This window comes from Lissotriton helveticus, chromosome 3_1 (assembly GCF_964261635.1).
Source record: "Lissotriton helveticus chromosome 3_1, aLisHel1.1, whole genome shotgun sequence".
In the NCBI taxonomy this organism is placed as follows: Eukaryota; Metazoa; Chordata; class Amphibia; order Caudata; family Salamandridae; genus Lissotriton; species Lissotriton helveticus.
The window spans coordinates 1,089,698,734-1,089,721,072 of record NC_136061.1 but is presented as its reverse complement, the minus strand read 5'-3'; the positions used below and the strand labels follow the sequence as shown (position 1 = coordinate 1,089,721,072).

The 22,339-nt window shown below is 46.4% G+C and overlaps 1 protein-coding gene across 7 annotated transcripts in view; it reads right to left on the bottom strand.

Annotated features, from left to right (window-relative positions):
- The window catches only part of LOC144823287 (dipeptidyl peptidase 4-like), an 867,366-nt gene that overhangs the window by 467,820 nt on the left and 377,207 nt on the right, over positions 1 to 22,339 (bottom strand). For all 7 annotated transcript variants that reach the window (XM_078681655.1, XM_078681657.1, XM_078681659.1 and 4 more), the window contains 2 exons: positions 4,053 to 4,147; positions 3,891 to 3,965 (listed from right to left, as the gene is read on the bottom strand). In XM_078681655.1, coding sequence (XP_078537781.1) covers positions 3,891 to 3,965; positions 4,053 to 4,147 — 170 coding nt within the window. The remainder of the gene's footprint in view (positions 1 to 3,890; positions 3,966 to 4,052; positions 4,148 to 22,339) is intronic.

The following is a 22,339-nucleotide window of genomic DNA, read 5'->3' as shown; positions in this document are numbered from 1 at the left end:
CCCTGATAGGAGGCCATGCACCCTTTTTCTACCACTCTGCAAACACACTTCTTGGCGCACTACTAGTAGGGGACTGAAGTCCCCTTGGATATTGAGAGTCCTTGGGGGCCACTACCCCTCCTGTTACCTTCAGCAAGTCCCACACAGCAGGTTTGCAGGGAGGATTTTGGTGGCCATGCTCCCTTTCTTTACCACTCTGCAAACGTGGCTCCTGGTGCACTACTAGGAGAGGGATGATGTTCCCTTGGCTCTTGAGGGTCCTTGGGGGGGGCAACTAGCCCTCCTCTTTTCTCAAGTAAAACCCAAACAGCTGATTTGTTGAGAGGTTCTCAGAGGCCACACACCCTATCTCCACCAATCTACAAACATGCCTCCTGGCACACTGCTGCTTGGGGTATGAAGTCCACTTTAGTCCTGAGGCCCTCAGGATGCAAAGGGGACATCATCCCCCCATCAGCAGTGCATTGAGAGGCGCGTTTGCAGAGTGTTGTGAAAAAGGGGCGTGGCATCCGACCACCTCCCAACAATCCCAATGTGTGTGGGGCTTACTGGAGGTAATAGGAGGTCTTGTTGGTCCCTAAGGACCCTCAGCAGCCAAGGAGATTTCATGCCCCACCCAACAGCATGCCAGGAGGCATTTGCAGAGTGATGGAGAAAAGGGGTGTGCTACTTTTTACACAGGGGTGCCATGAATCATTTTGGGCCCCGGGGACCCCATCCCCCAGGGCCTGGCCTTTCATTTTCAGGGCCCCCTTAACTGTGCCAAAAATAATGGCCCCGGGCCCGAATCCACCGGGGCCTGCCCTTTCTTTAATTTTTCTATTTTTGACACGGGAGGGCCGATTTTTGCCCCAGGTACCCTAACCCCTCGGGTCAGGCCTTCAAATATTTTTTTAACAAAGGGAAAGAGGGACTATGTGCCCCCTTCCCCGGTTCGATATCGGCCCATGGGAGCCCAGGGCCTGGCCACAGAGTTGGGCACCACGGGGAGCCTGAAGGCCCCCGTGGTCCCTGCCAGCTCCCCACCACCTACGGGAGCCAGCATTGCTTTGAGACTCAGGGAGTTGCTATCATGCAGCTCCCTGGATCTCGTCTGTTTCCCTGCTCGCTTGACAGCAGGCAGGAAAACAAACATGCTCTGCTTTCAGCAAACACGAGGATTTTTTTATGCTCTTGTTTGCTGAAAGCAGAGTATTTGCTATGGCTTCCCACCAAACCATAGCAAACTGCAATGTTGTAGGTGTGGGCACCCCAGGACATTGCTGGTGCCAGCCACGGGCGGTGGTGGTCCCCAGGACCATGTGCAGCTCCACGAGGGGGGCCTCCAATGTTAATTTTTTCCCGAGGAGGTGGTAGTCCCAGGGGCTGAGTGGGCTGCATGGCCCCATATGTAATTTAAAAGACTTGCACCAGAGAGGTAGCGGTCCCCAGTCCTCCACAGGGGGGCCAGAGCCACAACATGCATTACTATTCAGTTTAGTCCTTGGGAGGTACTGGTCCCCGGGGGAGCAAGGGAGGCCATAAGGGTGTTCCCCACATTAATTAAATGTATAGCCCCGGGTAGGTGGCAGTCCCCGGGGCTGCTGAGGGACATGCAGGCCCCAACATCACAATTTTAAATCTTTGCCCCGGAAAGGTGGCAGTCCCCATGGTGCTGGGTTGCTGCATGGGTATCATTTGCATTACTATAGGTACTTGCCCCCGGGATCTGGCCTACCCAGGGCCTATCTTGCATTTTTTATTTCAGCAGGAGTCACGGATCCAGCACGACTCCCGGCAATTTGATTTAAAAAAAAAAATGCTTTTCTGGCCCTGGTGAGTCCCTGTGGAACCCCAACAAGAGGCATTGGGGGTTAGGGTGTTTCTACTCTGCCCCCTTTTCTTTTTTTATGTCTTTGTCTTGTGACTCGGTTCAACCAAGTCACAAGATGGCTGCCAATACTTCCTGGTTTGAAGTGTTGTCAGCCATTCAGATCTCAAGCACGAGATTGGGAGGAGTCATGGTTTATCCGCGGCCTAAGTTGCATATCTTAAAAATCTTTACATTTCGCAGCAACTGCTGAATGGATTTGTACCATTTAACAAACAAAAAGTGTTCTGGACCAAGCGCTCCCTTTCTGCCAAATTTGGTGTAGTTCAATTCAGCAGTTTTGGCTACAGCGTGTCTAAAGTTTCCTATGGAAACTCACTAGAAGAAAATGAATTTGGGATACCCTTTTTCTCAGTTCCCGCTTGATGGATCACCACAAACTTGTCTAACCAGCAGCTGAAGTGACTGGCAAATTAGTTCTGAAAATGTTGTGAAGATTTGTTAAACAACTCCAAAGTTATTGGCAAATGAAAAAATGCTCTTTTTACAGAAACTACATTCTAACTGTAACCACCTACTTGTGATTACCAGAATGTTGCAAAGTCCATGGGTGGATGCATGGGAACACCCATGTTCCACTCATGAAACACCTTAAGCTACACAAAACGTAAAATGACATTTAACAAACCATGCAAGGCCACATTGCGTGGTCCTGCTTGGCTTCATAAATCTTGAGTAACGCAAGCCAGTGCAAGTAGCTGCCTTATGTTACTCTGCCCTGGGAAGGCGTCCTGTTAGCGGAGTGTGGGTGTTCCCATGCATCCACCCATGGATTTTGGCACATTACAAGATTTTCCAAGCCAAAATATACCTGGGAATGTGTTAAAAAGCTACGCCTTCCATAGGGAGGTGCAATGCGGGGAAATAACTTTAATTCTCCTTGTTGTTTCCTCTTTCTAAGTGTGCTGCTTTCTTCAGCACACTTAGAAGGAAGAAAATGCCTCTGAAGACACATACCTCAAACATCTTATGATGCAAAATGTTGTCATAAATGCCAAAGGGTTCATAATACCCGTAGAATTTTGGTGAATCGACATTCAAGTGGATTAAATATGAGTTTAAGAAGTAAACCATATGACTTCTGAGAGTCTGAGGTAATTACATTGTAATGCCAGTACTATGCTGAACCCAGTGCCTCAGAGGATCTTAGAATTGAAATTCTACAAACAGATGAATAGATTACCAATCGTTCCTCGAGCTACTTTACAATCATGTTGCAATTTCTTCTATTTAAAGATTATGGGCCAGATGTAGGAGCCCTAATACCGGTCGGAAACGGCCGATTTCGGCCGTTTCCGACCGGTATTGGGGTTTTCAGATGTAGGGGGCTGAAAATTACAGAATCGGTATATTTACCGATTCGGTAAAATTACCGATTCGGTAAATTACCGAATCGGTAAATATACCGATTCTGTAATTCCAAATGTAGGTGGCACAGTTTACAGTGCCACAGGCCCTTAAGAGTCAGTATTTTACCACACAATCCTATTGTGTGGTAAAATACCGAATTCAGGTGTGCATGCACACCTGTGCAATGTGACACACAGACATGCCCTTAGGGCATGTATGTGTGCCACATGTCACACAAGCCTGTACTTGGGGTGCTAGAGGGTGTCAAAGTGGCACCCCCTGCACCCTTGCAGGATTTGGTATTTACCGATTCTGTAAATACAGAATCGGTATTTCCCATTGATTCCTATGGCCTTCAAAGCCCATAGGAATCAATGGGAAATACCGATTCTGTATTTACAGAATCGGTAAATACCGAATGTTACAGATTCGGTAATTCTGAATTTAAAATTACCTACATCTGCCTCCTTCCTATTTACCTACTCTTAAATACCGAATCGGTAAAATTCGGTATTTAAGAGTAGGTACATCGGAATTAGCCAAATCTAGCCCTATGTGTGAAATACATTTAAGGAAAGTGAAACAAAGAAGAGTCATTTTACTAATATTTACCTTTTGTAGGGATGCGAAATGAGGAAAAGTTATTAGATGATAAATACATGTATATTACCTTTTCATAGTTGTATCTAAGTAGCGCAAATTTTAGGTCAGCAGATAGTGAAAAATAGGTTGCATTGGAGCTGTCCTGTTGATAAAAATGAGAGAATATTTTCAGTGGATGTATTACATTTTTGTATGTACAAGTCAGAAGACATATATAAACGAATCATACCACTGTGGTGTTCTTCAGAATCACAGTAGTGGTATCAGTTTCCACATTGATTCGGACTATATTTTTCTCTCTTGTGGTGTAGATATACTCATTCTCTGCAGAAAGGAAAGAAACACAATCATGCAATTATCTGTTGAGTTTATATATTTTCTCTTGAACATACAGGATTGGAGAATACTGAATTGGGGTGCCCAGGGCTGTAACACACAAAGCAAGAAGGCAGAAACGGGTGTGTTGAAAATGGGCATATATATTGGGTTCAAAGACACTTGCTGAAGTAGGAACCACAACATATAGTTATCTAAAGAAATTATATTCAGGCAGGACTAGCGGAACAAAATGATAAGTTTGTGTTTTTTGACGTGGGTCGGAAGCCTGGGTTCTCAATTTACTATGGTTATTTGAGTGGAACAAAGTGACGCCTAGTAGCACAATGCAACGCAAATTTTATGCACCATTTTAGGAGCCTGTAGTCACAGCACAGAATTGAGCAGTGTAACACAAGTGCATACACTACCTTTAGTAAATAACCCCTGGATGCCAGGGGTTAGGTGCAGGTAGTATTACTGATTTATGACTACTACTGTAACTCTGTGTAATATTTGTGTAGGCTTTTTCATTTTCACTCAATAACCACTTTACACATGTGAGGACATTTACCAGTGAAAAGTGTTAATGCATACCATATTTGTAAAATATTTGTTTTGAAGCACAACGTTTTAAGTATTCATAGTAACCTTGAAAATAATAACCCTTTTCAAAGTAGCCAAAATCTCCAATTCACACTTCATGAGAAACCATACAAGAATCAGATGGGGAAAAACTATTTCTGTATGTTTTTCCTCACAAAATGTTAACCTTTGGTAATTCCCTGTCACCTAGGCCCCCTTCCCTCCCCCTCAATTTCCACGATGGAGAAATATTAGTAATAGTAATTCCAGGATGAAGAAGTAATGGGGGTTTTAAACAAATGTAATTGTAATCAATTTAACCAATTATAATGAGGCCTCCCTAAGGAGCACTCATGCTTCACCCTTGACCAATCTGCAAACCACTATCCAAGATAAACTTCGGTGCCAAAACACCATTTTGGAGGGACACTAAATGATACAGTGTTTATGACCGAGAGTATTTTCCCTAGTGACCACTGTACTAAACTCGGAGTACAGAGTTTCATTTTGGGCCTTAGGGTCTTGCCACTGGGGGAAGCATGGGTTGTGTCTCTGCCAGCCACTGGCAGTGACAGTGAGCGGCTCAAAGATGTCATTGAGCACAGAAATCCACAGAACTGAATCGTGGTTGATCGCTCTGCTTAGATGGGAAAGGAGTGGTATGACAGCTAACAGACTGGCGGACTGTCTCGGGGAAATAGTTAAAAGAAGGGGGAGCATCCACCTGGCCTTCAGTTGTGTCATGGCCAGAGAGACTCTCCCGGGCTCGGTGAGTGGCGAATCACAGTTGGAGTGACTGACAAGGCCTGCAGGGCATAATGGCAGACTAAGGGGCAACTGGCCTAGGTAAGGAGAGTGGTGCCAGGATTTGTGGTGCAGAAACAGAACACTGAAACAGAATAATAATGTGCAGCAGATGGGACCTCAGGGCGGCAATATTTGGAGGAATGTCTGCGAGTCCCTTAACCCCTTCAGTGCTGCGCGAATTTCGCTGCAGTGCTGAAGGGTCATAAATCACATTGACTCATGACGGAAATGTTCCGTCATGAGCACCGGAGCACCGACGCTCATGACGGAACCGTTCCATCATGAGCATGGAAGGGGTTAAGGACCTGTTTGTAATCTAGGACCCCACGGATCTGCAGACTCATTAGAAGGGGGGCTAATTAAGGAGCAGAAATGGTCACTGCATGTGCACGTTCCTGGGAGGGACTAGAGCATAGTTAAATCCACACAAGAGGAGCTTCAGGGACTACTAGTCCAAGGATTCCCAGTGCTGCCCGCGTGGGCTGACGGAGCAAGGTGGGGCCACTTTGACCAGCCAAGCCCGGTCTTTGTCCATCCTTGACTGGAGAAGGCTGGTCTGGGCCCCTCTCGTGGTTCATCACCTTTCAGCCATCTCTTAGGCTTAGCTTACACCTTGGCGGCTCGTCTGGGAACTTTGTAGTGCTTATTTATTTATGCACCCCTCTTTCTTGGTTATTGTGCAGCGAATGAGGTGACAGCTGGTCCTTTGATATTGTATGCCTGGTTTCCGACTACTGTAAGTGTGTGAGGTTACAACATGGGCAAATTCAGGTTGGGGATATCAAACAAAGCCAAAAACTCAACTCTGGGCGGCTTTATTGATCCGGCAAAGAGAGTTATTGACAAAGAAATACAGCTTGGAGAAAGGCAGCTCCCTCCTCTACTATTGTTAGCCATGAACTTTCCGCATCTACAGGTCTCAGTGACCTGCTCACCCAACTAGATGAGACTCATGATAGTAGTTTGGAATTTGCCCTAACACACTTCAACTCCCTCAAATAACCTGTCGCTAATGGAGGCACTGCACCAGGGACTGGCTAGTCCTCATTATAAAAACAGCCACAAGAATAGCTCAAGAACTTAAAGTTGATATTCAAAAATTGGAGGTACAGCTTAAATCATACCAATTACATACCGTCCTTAAAAAAACGACTGGAGGAACTCAATCAACAAATGACGGATTTCGAATTTACCTTGAAACAGAGCAAGTTTCCCAATTTTTTTTTTTTTTAGATGATTCCGGGTATCGCAAAAAAAAAAAAAAAACATAAATACATAACTTTAACAGGATACACTTCAGGTATTCAAAAATACAACATAACATAATGTAGACACGATCAAAGAGATTCAAACAGATCAGACATTAAAACATACAATAGTATATACAGAGTAAATTCAATATCTTCACTTAATCCTTAATTTCTTACTCATCTATTTACTCTCCAATTTTTAAGCGGAGCCCATATCTTAATACCCAATTCCCTCATCCTTCTTCCTTTAAAGTCGTACAAACATTCCTCAACATTATGTATCCACAGCAATTTAGTTAACCACAGCTGGAAAGTAGGGGCTACAGGATCTTTCCACCCAGCCGAAATTAGAATCCTCAGAACAGCCATAGAGATAAAAATGAAGGCTTCCGCTTCATACTCTAACCTTAGGCTAGCATCCCTACCGATCAAAGCAGTGGTAGAGGATAGAGTGATCTGTTTCTTTAACAGCCCCGTTAAAAATCTTTCAATTTCTTTATGAACAGGATTTAAATTCTGACAATTATAAAACATATGTGGTAAGTCTGCCGGACCTTGGTCACACCTAGGGCATCTATCATTATCCCTCTTACCCCACTTATACAACTTAGCAGGTGTATAATAAAGATTGAAAATGGTCTTATAATGCTGTGCCTTTAAATTCGAAGCTCTTAAAACCCTTTTATTCATTGCAAGGACATAATCAATATCTACATCTGGATCGTCAATTCTTTCCGCCCAATCTGATTCAATTCGACCAATATCATCCCCCAAGCCCTGAAGGGGATAGCTGTAACCAATTTGTATCCTCTTACCACCATTCCTCACATATTTCAGAATTGGGCTGAGCTCCTGAATCAGAATCCTGGGTCTAATAGCTTTCAATGTTTCTTCTAGCTGTCTATATAAGAACCATTGATTAGCTGGTATGCCAAATTTTTGTTGAAGCACATCGAAGCCCAATAGTTCATCCTCTACCATGACACCCCCAAACACTTAATCCCCGCTTCCTTCCATATCCTACTATTTCTATTCTGTCCGAGATGCTCAAAAGGATTTGAATGCCAGATATCTATCATACAGTTAATTTTCCGAATCTTCAAATATCTCATTATTGCTTTCCATAAGCCCCAGGCGCTCAACATCAGTCTGCTCCCACTCCTTTTGAAATACCTAAAATTAATTTCTCGAGTAAGCAGACCCACTGCTTTCCTGCCTACTAGTAATTCATATATTGTAGGAGTTCTATCTACGATATTTAATACATCCCTATCATCGTATTTAAACAGGACATTCATTTGTAATATTAAACAGGTCCAATGATATAACCTCAAATTCGGTGCCGTCAAACCCCCACCCTCCAATGGTGCAGATAGTCGAGCTAGAGATCTACGAATTTTCCCATACTGCCATAAAAATTGTGAGAAAACTGCTTCCAATTTCTTAAAGACACTCTCTTCTACAAGTAAAGGTATGGCTCGGAAAAGATACAAAATTTTTGGGAACATAGACATCTTCAAAACATTCACTCTACCTATTAATGATAGGTGTAAAACATCAATTCTTCTCAACTCTTTCTCTATTGTTGTAATCAGGGGTACATAATTTTCTTGTACAATTTTCTCCACATTCGCATTGATCCTCACACCCAAATAAACTGCTGATTCCACATAGCTGCGATCAACCTTATGTATGTTCTTCGTGCTGATTATTATAGTTTTTCCTTCATTTAACTTATATCCCGAGCGGAGCCCAAAATTTTTAGCTAATTGAATCAGTTCTCTTATGGCCGTCTGTGGATTAGTAGTTGTTATTGCCAGGTCATCTGCATAGGCCAGTATTTTAGTTGAATGTCCATTTAGTATGACCGGGGAGATTTGGTCTGAATCTAAAATTCTTCTTATTAATGGGTCTATGTAAAGCGCGAAAAGTATAGGGGAACAAGGACATCCCTGACGCGTGCCTCTCCTAATTACCACTTCATCTGACTGTAATCCCATAGTTGTAATTCGGGCTACTGGATCTTCATACATGGCTTTTATAGCTTTCAAACATTTTCCTCCGAACCCCCTACTAACCAACACTTCCCATAAAAATTCCCAGACCACTCGGTCGAAGGCTTTTTCAGCGTCTAGGAGAATCAAGGCCATCTCCCCCCCCATGGCAGCCGTCGCATCAAACAATGAAATTGCCCGCGAAGTGTGGTCTGTCGTACCCCTTCCTGGTACAAACCCGTGCTGCCAAGGAGAGACAAGTTGGCCAATGATTCCCCCCATCCTCTTTGCCCATACCTTTGAATACAATTTGGTGTCCGCATTTATCAAAGATATTGGCCTATAAGAGCCCGGATTTTCTTCAGGTTTGCCTTTTTTATGGAAAACCACGATGTTAGTCTGTTTCCATGAGTCTGGAATCTTCCCTGAACATATTATTCCATTGAAAAGATCGAGAAATATGGGCAATATTTCCTCCCCAAGAATTTTATATACCTCAATAGGTATCCCATCTGGACCTGCAGCAAGGTCTTGTAATGCAATTCTGATCTCCTCTAGGGATATATCTTTCTCCAACTGCTCTCTGTCATTTCCCTCTAATACTGGGTAGGGGATTCCAGAGTCTTGTCTAGATGGTATCCAACTGGCCTCTTGATCATATAATTTTTGGTAAAATCTCTGGAAAACCCCCATTATCTCTCCTGGTTCAGTATGTACTATTCCATTCTCTTCAATCTTCTGAATGTTATTCTTATTAAAATCTTGCCTTATGCGCAATGCGAGCGCTCTACCAGCTTGTTCTCCTGTCTCATATCTTTTAGCTCGTGAAGTCTGATAGTCTCTAATTTCCTTTTGCGTGAATATTTTTAAGATATCCCCTTTAATCAGCGCCATATTTTTTGCCGTTTCCCTCCCATCATTACCTGATCCTATTTCCTCTGTGTGCCGACTCTCTGATACTGTTAACTCTAAGAGAAGCCTTTCCAGCTTATTTCTGTCCTCCTTCCTTAATCTTGCGGAGCAGCTGATCGTCTCTCCCCTTGAAGCTGCCTTGAAGGCTTCCCATACCCCATTCCTAGACGAACTATATCTATTTATTTCAAAAAACTCCTTTGCCCAGTGTTTTATATGTTTAACATATCTATCGTCATTTAGAAGTTTCCTTTCAAAAGTCCATCTAGTTATCCTTTTAGGTAGATTACATAATTTGTATGTCATTATCAAGGGGTTATGGTCTGAGACTAATCTTGGTAATTTAGTAATTTTAACTTTGCATAACTCACTAGTAGAGACAAAAAAATAATCTAACTTAGAGAATCTCTGAGCTGGAAATGAAAAATAAGTGTATCCCGGGTCTCCAAAAACTTTTTCAGACCCTACATCTGACAAACCATGAGATTTTAGGAGAGAGCTTAATGCTCTATATACCTTCTGTTTACGTCCCATATAGTTGCCTGCTTGCCTCCAATTTACCGAAATGTTTAAATCCCCACATAACACCAAAGGGGTACCCCAATTAGCCAGTTCCTCCTCCATCACATCAAAAACTGCTGGGTTGTCATCATTTGCACCATATATTACACATAAAGTGATGCCAAGTTCTAGCTCAACCAGGGCCCATCTACCTGAGCCATCTGTTTTAGTGCGTCTCACCCCCCCCAGATTGCATCTCCCCATAATGGCAACCCCCCTTGTTGTAGATGTTTGTGACGAGCAGCCTAACAAATTATAACCGGGTATAGTCAAAAGTTTCCTTTTAGCCCAAGGTAAATGTGTTTCTTGAATACAGACTACCTCAATATTGTTAAACTTCACAAATTGACTCATTCTCTGTCGCTTCTTCCAATCATTAAGGCCCCCTACATTAATAGTACATATCTTAATGTCTGACATTATTGTCTTTTTTTACCTCCATCCTGTTTGTATCCATGAATCTATCACATACCAATATCTGGCCCTTTTTCATCTCAACATTTTTTTTCCTCTTTTTACACCCCACCACCACCACCTCCCCTACCCTCCCCTCCTCCCCCCAACCCCACCCCTCCTCCCCTACAACCCCTCTGCCCCCCCTGCCCCCCCTGCTCTCCCCCCCTTCCTCCCCTTTTCAGAGGCGCTCAGACCCAACGGTCTGTGCATGTGATGGTTTGCAGTGCTAACTGAAGAGATTCAATGATAGCCATCATGGAGCCTGTGACCCATTTATCTCTTTAAACCTATGCAGCAACTACACCCACAACCTGTACAACACCCAGTCCTCACCCATTCCACCCCCCGTCGGTTCTTCCTGGATCTTCCTGGGTCCCAGTTTTAAAAGCCCTTTCCTTCTATCCACCAAGCCTCTATCTAATCACATCCCATGGAGAGGTCTAGGAGCCTTGAGTATCAAGATACTCCTTTGCTTTGACTTCAGAAGAAAAATACAAGGTTCTCCCACCATTAATTATTTTCAACTGTGCCGGATTGATTAGATATGCTTGCATGCCCTTATCCTGGAACGGTTTTATCATTTGTCTAAGTCTCCAACGTCTTTCCACCGTAACATGACAAAAATCCGGTCGGACAAAGAAAGAAAAGCCATCAATATTCTTTTTTGAGTCCGGTCTTGCTTTTTCTGAGATTGCCTGCTTCAGGTTAAAGTTACCGAGAAAATTAAAATCGCTCTGGGTTTATCTCCTTCTTTAGCATTCTTATGAATTTTGGCGGGGATACGATGTGCCCTCTGGATCTCCTTCGCCCAATCCCATCCCTTCAACTCAGTGAAAGCATGTTCAAAAAGTGTTATTATAAAGGCCTTTGTGTCCGTATTTTCTGCTCCCTCCGGTATCCCAAGAATGCGGAGATTATTTTGTCTTGCTCTATTCTCCAATGCCTCAAGTTTCCACTGTACGTCAATCAACTGTTTGCCTTGTTGATCCACTTTGCGCGTGGCAGCTGTCGTGTCAGACTCTGTCATGACAATTCTTTCTTCGAGATTGGTAACACGTTCTCCCAAGTTCGTACATACTCTAGCCAGTTTTCTTACCGCTCCTTGAATTTTCCTGGCTGCGGCTTGTGATTTACGACTCTCTTGGCGGGCCTCTTCTCTGTGTGCCAGTATTTCCTGATGTATTACCTCCAGCAGAGACATCTGAGCTGCCTCCCCTCCAGGGCTCTGCGCTAAGGGGTTAAGCTGAAGTTGGTCACGACTCTGTCCACATGCTCTTAACCCTATATTGGATTTTCCCACGGATGTTGGAGGTAAATCCTCTTCCTTGTCAAGCTCACTTTCAGAGGCTGAGCCACTATCCTCTCGATCCAGGCTGCCTTCGTCTTCATCCGACCATTCTCCCCCCTCTGAGAGTGAGAAGAAAGCCTCACTAGGAGCCTCTTTTTTATCTTCAGAGTTTTCTGCATTTTCTGCATTATCTGCATTCTCAATGAGCTCCTCCTCCAGCTCCTCTTCCAGCACCTGGGTGGGAATTTCAATGACTGAGTCTGGTACCAGCTTAATAGGCTTAATAGGTGAAGACTGAGGTAAAGACTGAGTGATAGTTTCAGTTCTTTCCACTACCTGTATCTGCACGTTACTGTCCCCCTCTTTATTTATTGAATCCATCAACTGAATCGGTAAAGCAGGGTCTTGTGCGACCATCTTTTTTTTTCCCTTCGGGCTGTCATTCTCTATAGGCCCTGCTTCCAAAGCCTCCAATACTTCACCAGTAGATTCTTTGTCCTTACTTATCTTTTGAAAAATATTAGAGATTGGGGTAGTGCCATGATTAGCTTTCGCTGCTCCTTATTGCTGCATTGTTTTTTTAGTTGGGGATATTACATTTTGATTCTTCCTTTTAGTTCCATCCCCCCCTTTTCCGACAGCAGCTCTGCCTGCTCAGCAGCAGCTTTCCTTTTTGCAGCCGCTTTGGCACTGGCACTCATTTTTGGAGCCATAATCTCCTTTCTCCTCTCCTTATCTCCAAACTGCTCCTTACCGCTAACTTTAATGTCCCAGTCGCTTTCCTCCGCTTCTTTTGCAGTTTCCAGCTTGCTCTGTGGTTCTTTACGCTCTGCTTGCCCCTGAGGGCTCGTCTGCTTCGATCTCAGTAGCTGCTGCCGAGACCTGTGGAGCAAGCACCGCCCGCTTCGTGATCTCCGCTTCCACTCGGCGAAATCCACGAACTCCGCGACCAGACCTCCTCCTGTTACGCCTCCTGACGCAACCCACCTTGCGGTCTGTGTAAGCTCCCGTAGGAGCCGCCTGAGCGGCCGATAGCGGATAAGGGGCATACGGTGAGTTCAGATCCTCTGTATTTTCGGGGCCAGTCCTTACATACTACAGGAGTGCATACTCTTGCAGTTGCTGATTCAAATCTCAGTTACGGGTCACAGCATAGCGATTAGCCGGCGTCTCTCCAGTCGCACTGCCGCCCGGCCGTCCTAAGCGGCCGCCATCTTGCCTCCAATGAGATCTGAAACAGAGCAAGTTTAATAAACTAAAAAAAGATGAAGAGCGTTTCACACATGAGAGAGCTTATCCGTACACCAGAGAGGACTACCTAGCAAGAGATAATAACAGTGATCAGGATAGCGAGACATCAGATTGCAGTTCCAACTGGTCAAGTAGAAGTGGGCACCAGTTCTACAGATACCAGAGGGGTGAGCAAAAACAACAGAGGCCATTCTATCCTACACAGAGGGGATGGAGAGGCTACCAAGGCCTACCGATATGCCAACCATACCAAGGCCCTCCGACATTTCAACAATACCAATACGGACCACATCCAACAGGAGCCCCTTTCCAACAATGGGCATCGGAGTACGATGGGAGCTTCTATGGCCCACCGCCTTTTTTAGGGTCACGCCCAGGACCACGACAAGGCAGAAACAGGAGAGGCAACAATGTGAACTGGCAGACAGAGGATCACAAGGACCCACGAGTGGCAACAAGGAGCATGACAGGCGCCCTCCAAAACCAAGCCTCAACCAGCAAGAGGGGGACCTAGTGGTGAATATAACTCCCTTAACCCTGTCTGACATCCAGAAGATGGTCCTAAACAAAGGTCTAGGTTTTGTACCTACAAATAGGCTGGATTCAAGTAAGATCCATGCAGAGATGCAGGATTTCATCCGAAAACTGAAACTCCAGAAGAAGAAGATACCTCTACCCCCACAGACATGGTTTGAAACTGAAGTCGACGTTTACCCCTCCTGATGCCATTTTGCTGGTTGAACTACTGGCTTTTGAGAAAGCTGTAATGACAGATCTAGGCAAATTAACAACAAAGAATATGAGCGTGTTTCACAATACCAGCAGGTTGGAACAGGAAGCTATCCAGGAACTCGCAGGAAACAAAGAAATCATCATCAAACCTGCCAACAAGGGGGGTGTGATTGTTGTCCAAACGGCAATAGCATATGACCAGGAATGCCTAAGACTCCTATCGGACAGAATGAACTATACCATCCTACATGAGGACTCCACATAGACATTGCGCATCAGGATCATGGGAATGGTGGAAGAAGCCCTGGCACACAATTGGTTGTCCAAAAAAGAGACAGACTTTTTATTCCAAAAATCACCTAGGACTCCTTATTTCTACACCATTCCCAAGATGCACAAGGATCTGAACCAAACCCCTGAGAGACCAATAGTCTCGGGTGTCAGTTCCATTTTGGAACCCCTGTTCAGGTTTGCTGACGCCTTTTTGCGTCCCCTGGTACAGGCTACGGACACATACCTAAAGGATACCATAGCTGTACTTCAGCTCTTACAGAAACTACCTTTCAACCCTGTCACCCAACTACTACTAAGCCTGGATGTAGAAAGTCTTTATACCAGCGTACCTCATGACGAAACAATCAACATCATAGGGAAAGTCCTTTTTGCTACTCCATGGGAATATATAACACCAAGGAACCTAGTGATGGAGTGCATCACTTTGGCACTAACAAGGAATTTCTTCCAGTAAGAAAAAACGCTGTGCTTACAGAGCCACGGTACCAGCATGGGAAGCACCTTTGCTCCTAGTTTGGCCGGCCTCTATGTTCACCACCTGGAAGCTCAGAAAATTCTCCATCAAAGCAACCCCTACAGACACAACATAAAGACCTGGAGACTCTACATAGATGATGTCTTGGCCATCTGGGAAGGTGATAATCAATCTGTTGAACGATTTATGAAAGTCTCAACACACAGAACACTTTTCTGAAATTTACAAGCTCTGTATCATGTGACATGATGGTGTTTCTGGACCTCAACATTTACCCAGAAGGAGGTTTCCTAAAGACTACCACCCACTTTAAACCTACATCAAGAAACTGTCTCCTGAGGTACGATAGGTTCCATCCACGACACCCATGTGATAATCTCCCTTATGGCCAATTTCTCAGACGGAACTGCTCCGACGTAAAGGATTACAAGACAGAAGCAGTAGACCTCAAAAACATAGTTCACAATCGGAAGTATATGACACCAGTGATAGACAGGGCCATGAAAAGAGCTCGCAACAACAATAGGGATGCTCTTTTGGAGGAAAGGGTACAAAAAGAACCAAACAAAAGGCCCATCAGTGGAACCACCTTCAATACCCACTCCAACGAGATTTCCAAGATTGTAAACAGACACTGGAGGACCCTTGTGTGCGGCGACCTGAACCTAGAGAAACCCCTTTTCACCCACAAGAGAGGCAGAAACCACGAGGACATTCTGGTCCATACCCGACTACGCACCAATCAACTAGAACAGCCTGCTGTCCAATGGGTACAGGGCCATCACTCTTGTGGCAATTGCAGCAACTGCCACCTAACAAAGAAGAGTAAACTTCTGAAATTCAGGAATGGTAGCGAATGGAAACAAGGAAAATTCACCAATTGCAACATTAGAAATGTCATATATATGATCATCTGCCCATGCAGCCTTGAATACATTGGTATGACGTCGAGATCAGCTAAGATCCGAATTGGCAAGCCAAGAGTAATGGCAGGTGCAAAAAGAGTACAATCAAAATGGCTTCCCACTTTCTAACTGAGACAGACTCCGTAAATGACCTCAATTGGACCATAATTGAAGAGCTCCCCACAGAAAAAGGCCTTTTTGAGAAGGAACAACGCTGGGTGTTCTGTTTAGGGACACATATTGATGGGCTTAACGATGACATCCCGTGGAGTCAGCTTCTTTGATAGTTTTTTTTAACTCTGTCACCGAAATGTAATATCATAACCCTACTCTGGTATGGTCTTCCCCCTTTTTTTGGGATATTTCTGCATCATATGACCATAGGGTGTACATCACACAACCTTTGAGTGTGTATCTTTCTCTTCCATAAATGAGGATTTGGAATGGGGTGGCATCCTATAACTGACAACCACCTTACCAACCACACCAGAAAAACGGCCGAAGTTTGTGCTCTAATATGTAAGGTTTAAACTACCTTGCATTTGTAATCATCCTCTGGGTGCAAAATCACCAGAAATACAGTGGTTTAGAAGGGTCGATTTACAAGGCGCTACTTACCAACACATACGTGCCTAACTCAATGACCTTATGTCATTACATTATCTATTGCATTTATATTTTATTGCCACCTTGCTTTGGCCCTACTACCATTTGCACAGAATGCTCAGCAGAGGTTAAGACACCTTTGGCAGCTTTTCTCGCTACAATACTATGCGTGTGCGCGAGCCACTGCTCCTTGCGCATGCGCGGCAAACATCCCCTTTTCGCATCGGCTAGTTTTTTTCAGACTGATGCAGTGCTCCAATACGCAAGTGTCAACAGACACTATCTCCACACGGAACAATCGCATTGGCTTTCTAGACCCGGAAATACCTTTTAAGGCCTGGATATTTTTCCTAGTCAACTCCGGGAGTTACCAATTAACGTTAATCAGATAGCGTATTTAACGATGCACAGCCGGGCTCCACACACTATCCACACTATCCACGGAGCCGCGGTTGGGCTTAGTCAAGCACTGAGAATCTCCTGCTTCTGTAAGTACGGCACAGCCGAGATAGATCACAAGAATGCAGTACACCTTTCTCAAGTAAGTAATGTGATGGTCAGCCAATCCATGGCTATTTTTGATCTATCCCACGTGTTCTGTAGGATGCTATTAAGCACAACAATCCCACTGTTTTAAAGGCTTATGATGTTAACCACTTGATTGGCTGCAAGTATGCATTTTTTGACTTCTTTACCTCCTATATTTAAATTCCAGGATACAACAACATCTAATGGATATCCTAATAGAGCGTGTGTTTTATGTTGTGTGTATGTATGTCTTGTACTTGTCCTTTTTTCTTTTACAGGGCACTTCACAGTAATAGGATGACATATTTTGTCTAGAAAGTGCGGCCATCACTTTTTTCTAAGTCACTGAACCATCAAGTTGGATATTTTCTACTAAATACCACGTGTTTTTTCTTCTTGTGTTCTTCTGTTCCCCATTTTTTTCAGGTACTCACTGTAGATACTTGTGAGTAGGAGAAACTAAGTAGGCACATGTTAGTCTTCTTCCTAGCTAGATTAAACAAAGTTTGTTTATGAGTTACGTCTAGTGACACCCCGATGTTAGTAAGGTGGGGATCTGTGCACCCCGTCCTGTAGAAGAAGCCTTTGCTTCGAAACATGTCGACACACATGTGAGGTGTTGTACGTTAAACTACAAAAAACCTCCACCACACCCCTTTTAACAATACCAGCACGGAGGCCCATTAAAGTTATTAGACCTCACTTGCCAGGTATCAGGGATGTGGAATTCCTATAGCCCGACGCCCAGGACATATTGTTTGGGGTCAAGGGCAACAAGTTTTAATGTGCATTTTGTCCTTGGGACAAGTAGGCCCAACCCCCTGCAGCACAAACCCTTTGGCTGCCAGTTTGCAGTAGCACATTACGGGGCAGGGAAGGGCACAGCCTGAAGTCAAGTTATTATTTGTGTGCCTATGTTAATGCTGTTCAGACTTGTATTTATGGTTCATCAATTGAAAGCCTTTATTATTAGGGTGAGCGCTCTAAGTAAATGTAAGTTGTAACTGCACTACTGACAGTGGTTACAGTATAAAAATGTGTACTCACGGTTTCAAAGTTTGGCAATATGAGGCTATGCATAATGTTCCCAGAATGCTCACTGATTAGATGCAAATATTTGCAGAAGCTTGAGAGCAAGATTAATGACTCTTTGCTTTCAATATAAAATGTTCCTAAAAAAATGAAAGTAGGAAAAAAATACATTTTGCTAAACTACTGTGAAATTTCAGGTACCCTTTCTTTGCAGCATCCTTTAGTAAAATGTGTTGATGCATGCTAGTATTTCGCAAAAACATTCATATTGGAAAATCAGTGTAACCAGTTTCAATAAGATTGAGAAACAAAAAGAAACAAGCATTGGCAAAGCCAGTAGGTCTGAAATTAGTGTCAGCTTTTTAATTTTGCCAATACGTGACTTGTTTTGGCATGGTTTTTGTAAAGCCTTCTCGATATGAGAGCTGCCGGGCGCTCAAAAGCAAAAAAATAATTGGTCTAAAAAAGCACACACTGCCACATTAGTTACTGCCACTGAACAAAACTACTTTGTGTGCCAATATACTCCGTGTGAAAGAGCTTAATGCCGTCACTCACAGTGAAGCCAGCCGATACAGAGAGAGGGAGACAGAATTTTAATAAACACAAAAGGTTGTGGTTAACGCCAGACCACATTAGGGGCCCTATTAAAAAAAATCTCAAAGTGCACCCTTGGTATATGTCCTTGCATTAAGTGCAGCTATATGGCTTTCATGAATTTACAAGAATTTAAAGAAGTAGGGCAAGAAATATACTCCTGGAAAATATTTGTGAAATGCAGTTTATCATGAGCAAATATGCATGTGTAGATTTGCTCATGCGAAAACCCAAGGGTTTGCAAGGTCATTTTCCCATTAACCACTTTTTTCCCAACTCTGGAAGAAGGTTTACGTCTGCCATTGTCAGGAGTAAATTTCCAACATTTCTCAGTATTGGAAAAGATTAGAGAAGAGTTGTTGAAAACCCTTAAAACATGCAAGTTAGGGGCATGGCCAAGATGGCGACGGAGTAGGACGTGCTTTTTGTCCCCTCCGGCGTCGGGCCTACAATAGCCTTGTCCAACTTGACCCCGGGAGCTCCTCTGGGCTTACAATCGCTCCGAAGCCCACTGTGAGCGGTGGCTGGCAGTGGAGCGAGTCCCGACGCTCTTAGTGCCCGCGGGCGTGAGTTGGGAGCTGCCGGCGATCTTCGCGCCCTGTGCGACACAGAGGGCTGGAGTGCCGGGCGGAGCTGCGGGACCGTCTAGGGGCACTCGGCAGCCGGTGGTGGTCGGCACTGCCTCATACTGACAGCGGAGCGCCCCCGGGGGCCGGGCGGCAACGACACGGACCTGTTTGGAGCTGAGGCCTCGAACACCGGAGGGGGCGGAGCCTATTATCCGCGGACGGCGGGCCCTGCGGTGAGCCAGGCGGACTAATTGAGGCCGGGGACTGAGGCCTGGTCCGCGCATCGGCCTGCACTCCGCCTGGGGGTCGCTCCTTCGCGCTACAGCCTGGGCGGCACACGGCAATTGGGGCGACTGGACCCTTCAGTGAAGTGTGGAGGCAGTCACGAGGTGGCACATTTGGAGACTCCAGCTTGGCATTGAGGGTGCATGATCGGCTTGGCACGGCTGCCGGCGGCTGTAAGGGGACACGGGCCGTGTGAGCGCTCGTCCCCACGGCGGAAGACCCCTGCTACCGGACAGCGACGAAATAGTCTACAGGTACGCCAATTGACTCGGAATCCGGTGTAGCACCGCTGTGCCCGGCTGATGAAGGTTTGGGGGCCTCTGAAGGACTCCGGGAGGTGATTGTACCCAGGCGACGGCCTTCCCTCGCCCGGACCTAGCGGCGGCCCTGCGTCCTGTGGGGGGAGCGCTTCGATTGCCTCGAACTCCCGGGAGGCCTGACTGGACCTGAGACCCTTGGCTGGCCTGCTGCTAGCACGTCGTCACGCGCCTGCCTGCCCGGGGTGTGCTCTCTGAGCGCTGGGGCCCTGAGATCTGCAGGCTAGAGACACCGGTCTACCTTTGACACTGGGGCACAGGGGACAGCTGGAGAGTGTAGGGCGGTGCCTCCGCCTGGTTATTACGGCAGGCTTTGGTGGTCTCTGCCCCCCTGTACGCCGCTCTTGTGACCTGCCTGGTGGCTGCAACAGCGATGGCCACCTCCCTACGCAAGGGGAAGCCTGGTAAGGACGGTTCGGCTAGGGGCTCCCAGGCCCCGGCCTCCCCAGGTCCTAGCGCATCTCCGGGGCGGTCTGATGATGAGGCCCCGGCTACTAAGGCCTTCATGAAGGACCTCTTCGCCTCCATCAAAGACGATATTGCCGAACTCGGAACCCAGCTTACTTCGGATCTCCGCGAAGTGCGGAGGGATGTCGACGGCCTTGGGGAGAGAGTGGCCACTCTGGAAGACCATGACCTCAGCGTGGCCAATGATGTCCACCTGCTACAACAGGACGTGCTCCGGCTCATGGAACAGAACATAGATTTGCAGGCCCACGCTGAGGATCTGGAGAATCGTTCCCGCCGAAATAACATCCGCATTCGAGCTGTCCCTTGGGAAGGCGAAGCAGGAGATCTCAGGGAATATGTGCAGGCGCTCTTTCTTCAGATTTTGGATGAGGAGGATGTGCAGGACATCAGAATGGACAGAGTCCATAGAGTGGGGCTGCCCAGGCGGAATGGGGGACCTCCCCCTGACATACTGGTGTGTGTGCATGATTTCCAACTCAAGGAGCGAATCCTCAGGAAGGCGCGGGACACTCCCACCCTGCAATTCCGGGACTATCGACCTCAGCTGTATCAAGATCTGGCTGCCTCCACGCTCCAGAAGAGGCGCGAGTTTCGACCGGTTACTGCTTATTTGAGAGAGCACAACATCTCCTACTCGTGGGGCCATCCCTTCCGCATAGTCTTCCGTTGGCAGAACAGACTGGCGCAGATTCGATCTCTCCGGGAAGCAAAGGCACTCCTGGGGATTGAGGAGGAGACGCCGGCGCAGGCCCGTCGCAGTCCTTCACCACGGAGACGACACCGCTCTTCATCTTGGCACAGGGTGGGACCGGAGGCGAGCCGCAGGAGGCCTGACCACGCGACTAGCCTGCAGGAGCGTGGAAGTGCAGCGGCGTCAGTGGCTTCTGCCACGCTGACGTCGACGCAGCAGAGCTCTGGGGCGGCCTGATCTTCGGGCTGCTCGCCTTGGTGCCGGAGGGGCACGCACATTCAGGTACCGGGGTTATGTATGTATTTTTCGAGAAGACACCCCACCCTTTGGCCTTGGGAGTTCCGATGTTGGATCCCCATTCACGCCCCCAAGGGGGTCTCAGTGACTTGATTTTTTTCTTCTTCCTTTTGTTCCTTTTGTTGGGGGGTGGGGGGCATGAGGGGAGGGGGTCGGGGAGGGTCCGTGGTGGTGACAACTGTGCTAGGGGGTGTGTATGGCAGAGGTGCAAGTTTGGAATGCGGAGGATTGGGGCAGAGAGGGCTTACCCCCGGTTCCAGATGTCTGGCTCCCCTGGGAGGGGAGACTCATTGGCGGGGGTCGGGGTGAGGTTCTGTGATGCCTGTTAGTGTAGGGACCTGGAATGTTAAAGGGCTTAACTCGCCGCAGAAACGACAGAAAGTATGGAAATATGTGACTGACCATCGGCTGGATGTGGTGGGTCTCCAGGAGACTCATCTAGCGCGCAAAGACGAGCTGCGCCTCAGACATAAGGCTTACCCTCTTATTTACAGGTCTTCTGCTACTACGAAACACAGAGGGGTGGCCATCCTCTTCCGCGCCGCGCTGCATTTCAAAACTGTAGAGGTGCGCAATGACAAGGATGGCCGTTGGCTGATGGTGAAAGGGGTTGTTCAGGGGCGAATGTGTACCTTTGTGGTGGTTTATCTTCCTAATGCTGGCCAAAATAAGTTCCTGCAGGAATTGCTGCAGAAGGTGGGGGATTTCACTGATGGGCACCTGTTCCTCATGGGGGATTTTAATTTGGTGTGGGATGAGGTTGTGGATAGCTCTAGGTCACACAGGGCTGATACAGGAGTGTTTTCGGATGCAACACAGCAGATGGTGGGTGAACTGGGGCTGACTGATGGATGGCGATTTTATCACCCTACTTCCCGAGATTACACATTCTTTTCCCATGTGCACCACTCCTACTCCCGTTTGGATTATATTTTTCTCAGTCAGGCCCTTAGGGGAGATGTCCTGGACTCCACCATCCTCCCGATGTCAGTCTCCGACCACAGTTTGCTGGTGCTCACCCTTCGCTGGACATTGTCCGGTAACGGACAGCGGAAATGGTACTTCCCGGCCTCGGTGGTCAGGGATGACGCGTCGAATAGGGCACTGCGTGAGGCTATTAGGGAGTTCTTTACTCTCAACCCCACAACGGATACATCGGTAGCTACTACTTGGGATGCTTTTAAGGCGTCAGTCAGGGGAACGTGTATAGGCCTTAACGCCGCTCTTAACAGGTTGAGGCGGAAAGACCGGGAAGCCCTGGAGGCCGAGTTGGCCATCCTCGAACAAGAGCACAAAAC